At 36.2% G+C, this 13,143-nt stretch overlaps 1 protein-coding gene and 1 long non-coding RNA gene across 6 annotated transcripts in view; one reads left to right on the top strand and one right to left on the bottom strand.

The window, feature by feature from the left end:
* The window catches only part of LOC145676115 (uncharacterized), a 357,332-nt gene that overhangs the window by 147,004 nt on the left and 197,185 nt on the right, over window positions 1–13,143 (bottom strand). The gene's annotated exons all lie outside the window — the stretch shown is intronic.
* Window positions 1–13,143, top strand: part of LOC145676113 (2-iminobutanoate/2-iminopropanoate deaminase-like) — a 68,432-nt gene that overhangs the window by 35,343 nt on the left and 19,946 nt on the right. For both annotated transcript variants that reach the window (XM_081747009.1, XM_081747008.1), the window contains exon 2: window positions 1,841–2,001. In XM_081747009.1, the coding sequence (XP_081603135.1) occupies window positions 1,841–2,001 (161 nt within the window). The remainder of the gene's footprint in view (window positions 1–1,840; window positions 2,002–13,143) is intronic.

The following is a 13,143-nucleotide window of genomic DNA, read 5'->3' as shown; positions in this document are numbered from 1 at the left end:
ATGTACTATCAGTTGACTGTATTGATGGTATGAAATATTATATACACGTTTCACTGTAGGCTTTGTAACCTTACTTTGTGATCACTCCTCGTACAAAATACCATCCGACTTCTATAATTATCATCCGAATTATACAAAATACCAACCGAAAGACAAAGAGCAAAGGAGGACAGAGGAAGAAATAGGAGATTAGAATAAAGAAGTGTTGGCGGAACGAATGATTATACACCTAGAAATAGTGTGACTGGGAAACCATTGTTTATTTGTCACTCTTGCTCGTTCTGAAAGCTAGTTTTCCTTCTTGCTCCTTTTCTTTTCCGTGCTGTTCATGTAAGAAGGGGAGTATCAAGCTGTGACGTTTCCGAACATCCAGTCTGAAATTACTAGTAAAGATAAAAATAATCACTTATTAGAAAAATAACCTAATAAAATAACCTTATTAGAATAATAACATCACGTGTGTACAGGAACACATTACTGTCTGCTGAGAGATGTTGGATATGACTGAGGTTGCCACTAAATCACTTACGTAGTATACTCACAGTCAGTAACTTAGTGGTAAATGTAACAGGCAAAGGCGCCGATTTCTCTATAACTTTGCGGAGGCCTATTCGTAAGTGTGTTTGGTTGCAGAAGAGTTTAAGAAGGTATATATGAGAATTTTAAGACAAATTGAATTCAAATTGTCCCAAATATTGTACATATATTCATAAAAAATACAAATAACAGTATACATATAGTCATTATGAAGGCAGGCCCTGCAATTACAGAGTTAACTATGTTCACATAACGTTAAAAGAAATTCAGTAAAGAATATAATGTTCTAGTAAGAATAAATTTTCTTCTGTAACTAAAAAGTTAACTTAGAGAAGAACAGATACAAATGTTAATCTTCGCAGGAATTTTCGATGCGGCCTCTCCCGGCCCCCCAGGATCGGCGCCCTTAGTAACAAGCATAAGCTTATTTGCGGCTATATGGTTAGCAGTAACGACGCCAGAGGAAGCAGGTATTCCTTGTTGGCTACGGCTGTCCCCGATTGCCGCCCAGACATGTTGTAATGTAGGTAAATGAAGTAATATAAAACTGTTTTTTGGGTATACATAAACATAACTGCCCTCAAAATGTTTTTTTTCTTTACCCAAGAAATTAAAGCTGGTGTAGTCACTGATGGTTAGTTTATATTCCTTCGTAAGAACCCAGTTCGACTTCGGTGGAAGCTCATGTGGATCCCACTGTAAGTTGTAGATCTATAATACCTCGATGTTGAAACGAGCTTTAAATTTCAACACAACCAATCTTGCAGAGGTAAGTTCTAACAATTCTGATACTGTTGATAGTGGCACAAAATAGGATTCACTTGCAGGCAGTGGCGGCTTGTGAGGGAATAAGTAGGCAAATGTTGTTTAAAAGAATACATTAGATAAGTTTTCGTCCTTTATTTTGGAGAGATAGAAAGTTTAATTTTCACTTATATAATTTCCTTCACGAGTCGCCATTTTCCTGTTCTGTCTTTCAACCAAAGCACTAGTCAACTATTATTATTATTATTATTATTATTATTATTATTATTATTTTATTATTATTATTATTATTATTATTATTATTATTATTATTATTATTATTATTATTATTATTATTATTATTATTATTATTTTAAAAGGTTATTTTCAAACTTGACATTAGAATTGACTAGGCCTATATGCTATCAAGGTCGATGTCAGAAAAAAGAACGGAAAGGGTAGCGTTCTATGAACCAACATCTCGATCTTGTGATGTACGCTACAGATAAGACTTACAAAAATTTATGAATTGGACTTAATTTTCTGATGCAATTTTCAGCCAAGCTGTTCAAATTAACAACATGATTTACCTCTCTGGTGTTCTTGGACTTAATAAAGACACAAATAAACTTGTGGAAGGAGGGATTGAAGCGGAAGCTCGTCAAGCATTTGAAAATATAGGACAAATCTTACAAGCTGCAGGAACAACATATGACAATGGTAAGAAATAATTTTGGAAGTTTTATTATTATTATTATTATTATTATTATTATTATTATTATTATTATTATTATTATTATTATTATTATTAGCTAAACTTGCTCTTTCTACACAACGCATCATTCGCATATAAGCATGAATCTCCTTGTCGTTCCTCACAACATCTGTATTATCTGTCACATAAGAAAATCATGTTTTTTGCGGGATAGTATCTCTTGCCCTTTGAAGCGATGGAAGATATGAGAAAATCAGTTTGCTTAATGTAATTAACCTTAAAAACTTTTAAAGCTGTGGATCCTGATAAAACGACACAATATATATTACGTTTGCAAATGAAATTTACACAACAAATAACACGAATAGTGTGACAAGCAGGGAAAACAGAGAGACTGTTATATGGTAAGACGACATAAGCAAAAATTACAAGCTGAATGTTTAAAGTGTATAGCAAGAAATTAAGCATCTGAGTATTGACGTAGTGGGTAATGTTCTAACCTACCAATAGATTGATCCATGTTCGAATCTTCGCCAAGTGCACTTTTTTCTTTTCGTCAAAGGAACAGCCATTACTTGTAGTATTTAGTTTTTTCTTTTAATCGAAGGAACAGCCATTACTTGTAGTATTAGAGTTTTATATACGGTTTCATTCTGTTAGATTTCTCTTATTCTTTTGTAAGGTAATTACACAAGGCTGTACGTATGATTCTACCTAGTAAAGGTGTTCTAGATTTCTTTCCATTAATAAAATATAAAAATAAGCTTACCTCCGAAACTAAATATACAAGTAATTGAAATGAAAGTAGCAAGTTGGTGAGTCACTACTGAGCAGAAGAGCAAACCAATATAACCTGAGGCGCTTTCAACTGCGTGTCTTATCTCTGTCTTAACTGTGAACTGAACACACCTTTTTAAAAAGCACAATGCTATCAATGAAATGCTTGTCTGTGTGAAAACGTAAAGAAGAAAGAAAGAACATTAATATATTTTGTTTTTATTATTAGATGTTTCAGTATATTGAAAAAAGAAATCGTGTTCACTATTAAAAAAATAATTTTAATAAACTAGTGATCATACCGAGTGGAAAGACAATATGTATTCTGGAAAGTCATACTCTAGTTGGGAATACTCACGTAAGAATGGAAAGATCGTAACATTTATGGAATCAACTCTATCAAGAGATTGATTTCCGATCGGATTCACTTAATTTAGGATTCCAAAGAAAGTTCTAGAACCATGTCTGATAAGTCTCGGTGCTGAAAGGGATGTTACATTCACAATAAACCAACTGATCAGTCTTACAACTATCAGTTTCATGAAAGATGATTGATTTGTGAACTGTGGAAGGTCTCTATAAATCTACAAACCATGCATAGAGTAATTTCGAAGTAACTCAAAATAAAGTCACAAATCTGCGTATAAAAGTTAATCATTCGCTGAACTATTGTGACCCATACTTAAACTTAATTTTTAGCTTCCGAAAATTGTATTTCTAGGTTCCTAATACGAATTCAGAAGACCCGTAAATATATTCTAAAAATAAAAAATAGAATATACAATTCGCTCTAAAATATAGACTGGAATAATCTTTAAAAGTCATACACGAACTAATTGAAATGCTCATTCTTCGAACGAGAAGAATAAATTTATAGAAATATTATTTGCGAAATATTCAAACCTCTTCCCCAATAGAATAGCATACCAATCGAAGTGAAATGAAAAAGATCCAAGTAAATCCAACCGCAAAATATCTTCTAGATTTATTTTAAACAGCTAAAATGCTTACTTACTTTGGGCAGTTTATGAACACAAAATGAGCAATTAAGATATTGTAGCAATTGCTTTACTTTCTTTGCTGGAGTTGGAATTTCCGAAAACGACGGACTGTAAAGCGGAGTTTGAATGCCAAGTTTCATCTTCCTGTGTTGAAAGATTGGACAGAAACTCTCTTTTTTGGAGTATTTTTAAATATTGCTTTCCTCGCTTAGAACATGTATTGTATGAAAGTAACATGAGAAAAGACCGGCCAGAGTTAACTAACAAGGGGAAAGCAAACTTTGGTAAAATAACTTTGGGGCCATCCTTCGTGAGGCAGTAGTCCACATTCAAAATGTTAATATTACAAATTGCAGAAGCACAATAGCCAGAAATAGTTGAGAAAAAAGTGTCTTAAAGATTTCAACTCATTAAATGTATGACACGACGCGTAAAATTAACAAGGGAGCGTAGCAGAGTTAGGAGCATCCATGACTCCCGTGCTAGGGGTCCTGAGTTCGATTCCTGCTCGGGTCATTTTTTTTTTTGCTTTAACCAATAAAGTAGACATTTATTAATTAATATTAATTTATTAATGAATATTAATTCATCATATGTTTATAATATATAAAACAATAGAAATGTTTAAATCAGTTGTAAAACTTCGAATATTCCATGTTAACTAACAATAAATTGTAACCTATTCCGCGTTGAATATTGATACCACCGGTTATATTATGGTGAGCACAGTCGTTGTGTAAAATTGTTCTTGACGCTTCGAATCTGTATCTGTGAACAGTGTGCAAATTGACCGGGCTTTTGTAAGAGGGAATGAATTGTTCTTCAGACGACAATAGCATGGGAAACTATGACAGTTGTAACCAGGGGAGTCATTTAGGGAGAGCAGGAGGGGGTAGTTGTCCCTCAAGAATTTGGGGAATAATTATACAGGGTGTCCGAGAATTTTCTATACAACTTTACGACGTTATATTGAAAGAAGTTAATGTAATATTTACATGCGGTTTTTTCCATTCAATACAGAAAGTCTTAAAGTTTTTTTTACCTGTTCAGTACACCTCTATGTGGGCACCATGTGTGATGCGAAGCACATCCAGACGAAAATCAATTTCAGCCCAGATGCACTGCAGCAAATCATCAGTTACTGTCTGAAAAGCAGTAAGGATACGCTGCTTTAGCTGTTCAACGTTTGCTACCTTCGTAGCGAAGACGATGTTCTTAAGATACCCCCACAGGAAGAAGTCCAGTGGTGGCAGATCCGGCGACCGCGGAGGCCATGATATCGGACCGTCGCGACCAATCCACCTATTGGGAAACACCTCATCCAGGTATTCTCGAACTTCTTAAGACCAGTGTGGCGGAGCTCCATCGTGTTGAAACAGAATGTTTGGTTGCAGATCCTCCAACTGAGAAATCACATAAAGCTGGAGCAAATCCAGATAGACCTGACCTGTGATTGAATTTTCAGCGAAAAAGAAGGGTCCAATAATGCGATTATGCATTAACCCACACCAGACATTTACCTTAGGGCTATCGCGCTCCATCTCACGTGTTACATGAAGGTTCTCGGATCTCCATATGCGAACATTGTGCCTGTTCAACTTCCCAGACACATGGAATGTTGCCTCGTCACTGAAACAAATCTTTTGCAGGAACTGTTTATCGTGCTCAATGCAGTTCAGCATGTAACAAGCAAAGTCAGTACGTCTGGGTTTGTCGGTTGGCAATAAGGCCTGAAGGAGCTGCACCTTGTAGGCGTGCAGCTTCAGCCGTTTATGAAGAACATCATGAAACGTAGCCCTGGGCATATTCAATTCTCTCGCCGCTTTGCAAACAGATTTTGTTGGACTACGCACAAAGACCTGTTTCACTTTTTCCATATCTTCCTGACTGGTACTTGGTCTTCCAGCTCCTTTCTGGTGCAAAACACTTTCCGTTTCTATGAATTGTTTATACCAAGCTTTAATTGTAGCTCTGGTTGGAGGATTACGTGCATACTTGGTCCTTACGTTCCGCTGCACCTGAGTCTCCGACTTCGTTTCTATGTACCAGGCTACACACTGTGCTTTTTTCTTGTGGTGTCCACATCTTCATTTATTGTTTGCTAACCTGTAAAATACAAAAGAAGAACCTGTAAGACTTTCTGCATTGAATGCACAAAATCGGCTGTACAAGAAAAAACTTTAAGACTTTCTGCATTGAATACAACAAACCGCATGTAAATATCACCTTAACTTCTTTAAATATAACGTCGTAAAGTTGTATAGATAATTCTCGGACACGGTGTACTTTAATCGATTTACCACTAATACACTAGTACAAAACGTGAGTCTTATGTCAGTTGTGCTCTTGCTCCCCTCAAACAAAATCTGAAATGATGCCGCTCGTTATAGCATATATCCAGTATTACCAAAGGTAATTTCTCCCTCATCCCCCTTGTAATTCACACACTGTCCACAAATATGCACCTTAATATAACTCGTGATATCAATATACAACGCGGAATAGGTTACATTTTATTGCTAGTTAATAGGAAACATTGACAGATTTTACAACTGATTTGAGCATTTCTATTGTTTTATGCATTACAAGCATATGGTGAATTAATATTTTATGGCTACTTTATTGGTTAAAACAAGAAAAAAAGTTGACTTGAGTGGGAATCCAACCTGGGACACTTTGCACGGGGGTCGTAGATGCTCCTAACTCTGCCACGTCGTCGTTTGATAACTTTACGCATCGTATCATATATGCATGAGTCGGAATCTTTAAGTCGCCTTTTCTCCACTATTTCAAGTTATTGTGCTCTCCCAGTTTGTAATATTAACACTTTGAATGTACACTACTATCTCGCGAAGGATGGACCCAAAGTTAATTTACCAGTCTGCTTTCCCCTTGTAAGAAATGGTCCCTGGCACCCGCTGGCGAACTTGGACACTATTTAGAGAATGATCAGTTATGCCTAAATGAAAAAAAAAAATCAGGTGGTAATACACACTAGGAGAAGTTATGGGGATTGAAGTGAAGTTTAATAATGAAACTCAATAAGAAACAAATTTTAGTGCAGCCATAGTCAGCACCAATTGAGAGCGCAACTAAACACTTAAGATACGCGTAAGAAATAGTCGTTCCGTTGGGATAAATAATGTTAATCATGTCTTCAACCCCTATAGAAAGTTGTTTTTTTTTTTTTTTTTTTTTGTTTGCGCGCATCACATTCTGTTTTTCAATAACTTCCAATGCTAAACTTAAATCCTCTATTACTTCTTTTCCTCAGGTTCACTTCCATCTGAAACGTTATATTTAGGCATAGTTGGCCATCCTCTAAATTGTATCGAAGTTTTGTTGAGTTTCCAGTTGACTTCAGCAAACCATTTCCTTCAAAGTACTATATGTATTCAAAAATTCATTTGAATGTATTCAAAAATTCGATTTCTCGTGATGATCGGACAGACAATCACGATGTCACTTTTACATATTGACCGCGTGTTTAGAACTTGTCCTCTTTAACCTCTCAAAAGTGGATTTTTAAGAACAACGGAAGATGGACTCACATATTTTAAAATATTGTGTTTATGTCCATCTCTTCCTCTTATGATGTATGTGTTAATGAACAATAGAAACCTGATGGACCAAATGCTAAATACAGTATATTAACAAGATAATTTCAAGTGCTTCATCCGTTTTGTTGTGATGAACCACCTCGATGTTATCATTCTTAAATATTGAGCAAAAATGGTACAAATTGCCCATATTCTCCACTTAATACCGAAATTTCTAAACACGAGCACACTAGTTTAAAATAAGGTTTTTATATATTAAGTTTCATCTCACAAACGTTAGATATTCTATTCTTTGCATACGTTTTTAACCCCCTTACCTCTGTTATGATATGCAATGTAATAAAAATGACGTGACAATAATCCAGTCCGAGATAGGTGTTAACGATGTTAATAAAATTAATTTCGAACGGTTCAGCCATTTTTCGTTATGATAGACAACATCTTTTTCATTTATATACTGTGTAGATATAGATTAATACTATTGTTACTATCTTGTTATTTATATATTGATTTAAAAACTTAGGTGTTATGTTTAATGTTTAACAATACCTAGCATTTTCCATGTTATCAACAATCAAGTAGCGAATTTTGTGTCTAATATTTATCTTACATTGAATTTAATGTGTCACGTTAGTAGCAAATTAAGAATGAATGCTAAAACATTGTTCAGTTTCAGATCTCAAGAGATTTTCTTTCCTGTCTTTCTATTATTTTGTTAATAGCTTACAAAACACTGGCACTTATATTTGCATGTATAGTCTTTAACATTTTTCCCATATACTTTTCTTTACGTTTAATTTCCTTAAGCTAAAGGAGACGGATGATTGATGAAAATGAATTCTAGTTAAAGTAAAATTTTAATTGACCCTTAAGGGGAATCGAACCTGAGAGTACAAAACAAAAACGTACGCCTTAGCCATTTTTAAAAAGTTAACTGATTTACTGAACGTGCCTCATTAACTTGCTTATCTACTTACTACTAGTTTCTACTTAATTTTACTCGCTTTACCAGTAACCTAGAACGACAGGGACACGAACACAGAAACATCGAGGACAGTTGAAATTACAAGGGCTATCCCCCCGGGAATCAAACCCGGGACCCCGTACATCAAAGGTGCACGTGCTAACTACTAGACCGGTGGGGAGGGCAGCTACTAGACCACCAGAAAGCATGTAAGTTCTACTAACAGTATCATACAAATTCTCCGTGTGTATAACGACGTGTCGTCTAGGGATGGCCACAAAGTTCCGTTTCCGGCGGAACTGGTTTCGAGAGAAACCGGTGCTTGAAGATCCGGTCTTCAGAACTGGTTCCAGACCTGGATGCAAAAACCCAGTTCCAGACATGGATCCGAAAACCCGTTTCCAGAACCGGATGTTAGGAACCGGTACAGTTCTGGATCTGAAAACCAGGTTCCAGAACCGGATCTGAAAACCCAGTTTCAGAACAAGATCCTTGAAACTGGTTTCAGATTTGGATCTGAAAACCCGGTTCCAGAACCGGATTTTAGGAATTGGTTCCAGACTTGGATCCGAAGCCCTCAAAGACCCGTAAAGGAGGTACAAAGTTCACCTTCAAAACAATGCAAAAGGACCACGCGCTTGTGCCCTTCCCGCCCAGACCCGCTTGTGCCCCCCAGAAAAAAATTTCGGTCCACCAGTGGGTGTTTTGCCAAACGAGTTTGCCTGTTTAGCCAATGAGTTTGCCAGTTACCCAGTTTGTTTAGCCGCTGCCTGGGCGCCTGCCTGTCGCGTCCACCATTTCATCTAAGGAATCGCCCACATATTACGTAACGCAGCAAAGAGGGGAGGGGTTCGGGCTTGAGTTACGCAGTATGACAACGGAGAGGAGGGGGTTTACGTTCTCGTTACGTAACGCATGTTTTTCGCTGCAAGTTTTATTTTTATTATCAGGTTTATATACAATCTTTTAAACAAGTAATTTTATTCAGTTCTTTTCTTTTTTATAATATATCTATTGTTTTGGCAAATTGCGAACATATAGCTTATATAAATTGAATCATGCAAAAGGGATTCGAAGATTCAAGTAGACACCAGTATGACTGATGACGAACCCTTCGGGTATTACAATACAAAGAAAATTCCGTTTTGTGGCTATCGCAGCATTGCATTTACAGCACACGCTTTTCTGAAGTTAGTTATTAGTACTTGTAACCACTGCTTGAAAATGCCCTCGTGTTCCTAATCGTATCGCTATTTCTGAGAATATTATTTAAAATTTTAGATTTGAATCAAAGATATTAAAAACCTGATTTGTTGAATATTCATCTCGTACTGAATTTTTACACTTTTGTAGTTTGGATATTTCTGGTGAAGTCAAGTTTATTCGGATCATAGCATTGACCTAGGACAAGAAAAATTTGGAAAGGGGTAAATTGAAGTCCAAAGAAAAGAAAGATGCTCGAATGCTTGTTCTCAAAGATGTCACTACTTCTTCACGTATATAGTCACTTCAAATTTGTGGTCGACGAGGAAGAGAATTTTTTTGCATCGTGGACACCGGCGAACTTCAAATACAAGAAGCATCCTGGATCCCGGAAAATAAGGTCGATGTCTGTTAGATCCTGTTTCACTTGCATTTTCCGGCAGTATTTTCTCCTTGTCAATCACCGGTGACCTAAAAAGGATAGGTGTGATCTCTTTGGGAAAACGACAGTATGCAATTTCGGAGAATTAAAACTGGTTAATTAAACAACCTTATGGAATTAAAATATTATTACGGTACTGCCATTTTCTAATGTTTTGATTTGTTGGCGAAAAACACTACAACTATATTCAGAATACAAGCATTTTGTAATAAAAGGTTCTACCATTAAAAAAAGTTTTTCGTTGTAATTACCCGCAAAATAAGTAAAATTAGTGAAAAAACAAATATCAGTAAGTTACGTAATAAAAGGTTGAGGGGTTCCGCCTTGCCTTACGAAGTGTGACAAGGGAGGGGGGGAGTAAAAATTGTAAAAAATATCGTTACGTAATATGTGGACGGCTCCTAACACACTGTTCACAGCCTCAGCAGCTCGGACTTAGCGTAGGGATGGCCATAAAATCCCGCTTTCGGCGGAACCGGTTCTGCGAGGAACCGGGCCTTGGAGATCCGGTTTTCAGAACCAGTTCCAGATCTGGATCCGGAAACCCGGTTCCAGAACCGGATGTTGGGAACTGTTTCCATACCTGGGTCCGAAAAATCTGTTCCGAAACCGAATATTGGAACCGGTTCCAACCCTGGATCCGAAAAACTGGTTCCGGAACTGAACCTTCTAGAACCGGATCCGTTCAGAACCGAAAACCGGTTCCATCAGGAACCGGTTCTAGTCATCCCTAGTGTCGTCGTCTCCAGGTCTGTTCCGGCCATACCGGGACACTAGTGTGACTGCTTCCAGATCATGAAATTCTTAACCACTTTCATCATTGCTTCCCAGTACCAATATAATCCCAACAGGATCTGTTCTGTTCTAACCCCAACAGGTAAGAACTGACTGAGTTCAGATACTTTTTTCTAAAAATGGAGTTCGATTCTCGGCGGGAGCTCATGTGTTTCGGATCCCACGTTAAGCTGTAAGTCCATGTCTCATATAGCCACGCTGCTGAATGGGATGTTAAAATCAAATCAATTGCTAGAATAACAGACATTCTCGAAAGAGCTCTGCAGACCGTTTTCTTCATAATAAACTTTTTTTCATACCAAACAGAACAAACATATATGTATAATAACAATCTTTATGTGAAACCGTCCGAAGTACTCAAACACCTAAATAAAAGAAAAAAGATATAGGAACTTCCATCAAAAATAGTTTCTAGCAAGTAAAAGAGGTTACTTTTGGCATTATTCAATTTGATTAGTTGTTACATTTGCTAATGAAATGTTGAGTTACATGTTCTCCCCGAACTATATGCAAAGGGAAAAAATATCTTTTAACCAAAAATCTGACGTTAGGTACGTTAATCTGTATTTAAAAAAAAAAAAAAATAAAATAAAACGGAAAACGGGACTGGTTCAGTGAGGTGTTCCTGTATTTATCCAGGGGTGCCCACAAGGGGGGGCTATGACGCAAACTGCGTCATTGAAATATTAGGGGGGGGTTAAAAATCTATATAAATATGTTTGATGGGGGGGGGGTAAAATTAATCGAAAAGAAGATTTTTTCATGGAAGAACACCTACGGATAGACAATTGGGGGGGGTGCGTCATGGACATAAGGGGGGGTGGGCACCACTGATTTATCGCTCAGTTTGTAATGATAATATGATAACCATAGGTTGTGAAACTTGTGTTGCGTTCTTCAAGGTTTAAAGTTCTTAACATATTTCAGATTCTATCGAGAGTCAAATTCATGGTGTATATTTCAAGGTGAAGTTTCCCTATCTATTCAAGAAAATTGTATTTCAGAATATAAGTGCAAATATTTTTGCTAACTTCAAATACCCTGCATTTCATTGCAGTGTATTTTTTTTTTTATAAACCATTGCTTAATTCTCTTATAGAATTGTTTATAATATTTGTCATATTATCTTCAACATTTTCAAGTATAAGTGTATTACATTTCTTTATATGACGAAATGTAATGTCATGGTGACATTTTGCATTGTGCTCTCTGTTTCGTTAATAACTAAAGGTGAGTGTTTTATATCTAAACGAAAAATAAAATTAGTTATATTTAGTTTTAGAAATAAAAATGATGGAAGCCAATGTGCTGGACACACACAAAACAACTGCCATCCATCTCCTTGACCATAGCTAATTATGGACTACAATTCAAGAGAATTCAATTTATTTTTGAGTTGTAAACTTATTCATAGTTATTATTAATAGTAAAATCTAGAACAGTTTTACGCTTGTAAAATTCTACTTCATCTTGTTCGTTTGACAATAAATATATAAATAAATATTTGCAAAATATCAAATCACACCTTGAACTGTAACCATATATTTCTTTTTACTGGAGTCCTACCTGATCAATGAGAAAAAAAAAAAAAAAGTAGTTGGACAAAGATTCCAACGCGGGTCGCGGGAACCCTGCACGGATCCAATGAGCTACGGAATAAGATACACAAGTCATCTACTCTATAAATATATGGCAATAACTGTAAGCTTCGCGGTGTGGAAGAATGTCGTTTTTCTTTTTACTAAGTTTTACGATATTTCTATAGTGTTTTGTGTGAACTGCAAAGAGAGAGATCATGTAGTTATCGATTTGGTTAGGGATTAAGCTTTTAGAACCTTTAAAGCATGTAATTAAATCGCGAGGTGGTAGCAAGGAATGTGTACTGATTTCATTTTCATAGTAAGGGGCAAAAAATACTATCCCGCGGAAAACATGCATTTTCTTATGCTACAGATAATGCGTGTCCCTTTACAGACACAAGCGAAGGACGTCTTGATAAAAATCGGCAAGGGGTACCATAAAGGGGAGATTTTTTCGATTATTTTTTTTTCAATATCTCGCAGCGTTTGCAAGATTTGACCCTACTTCCGGTTGGAGTTTCTAATTCATGTATAATCAGTGTTTTCTGTCTTCTTGCATGGAGTATGTAATAAGCAAATACATTACATACATAATTAATTCTAACGTCAGTGATATATGATGTTCATTAGGCAAGTCACTCGAAACAATAAAGATTCATCTTAGACTGGAGAAATAGTCATCCTTCGTTCTTCATTATAATTGGGCCATGAAAACGCCTGAGAGATATACAACCCATGCATACAAATATATTGTGTTGGAATGTATAACTCGTAGGATATCGTGCTTTACTTTCTTAAACTTTCAACACTTCCAGCGTACCCCTA

The sequence above is a fragment of the Thermobia domestica genome, chromosome 18 (assembly GCF_964235325.1).
Source record: "Thermobia domestica chromosome 18, izTheDome1.hap1.1, whole genome shotgun sequence".
NCBI lineage: Eukaryota > Metazoa > Arthropoda > Insecta > Zygentoma > Lepismatidae > Thermobia > Thermobia domestica.
Note: the sequence above shows the minus strand (reverse complement) of the source record. Positions and strands in the feature narration are given on the sequence as shown.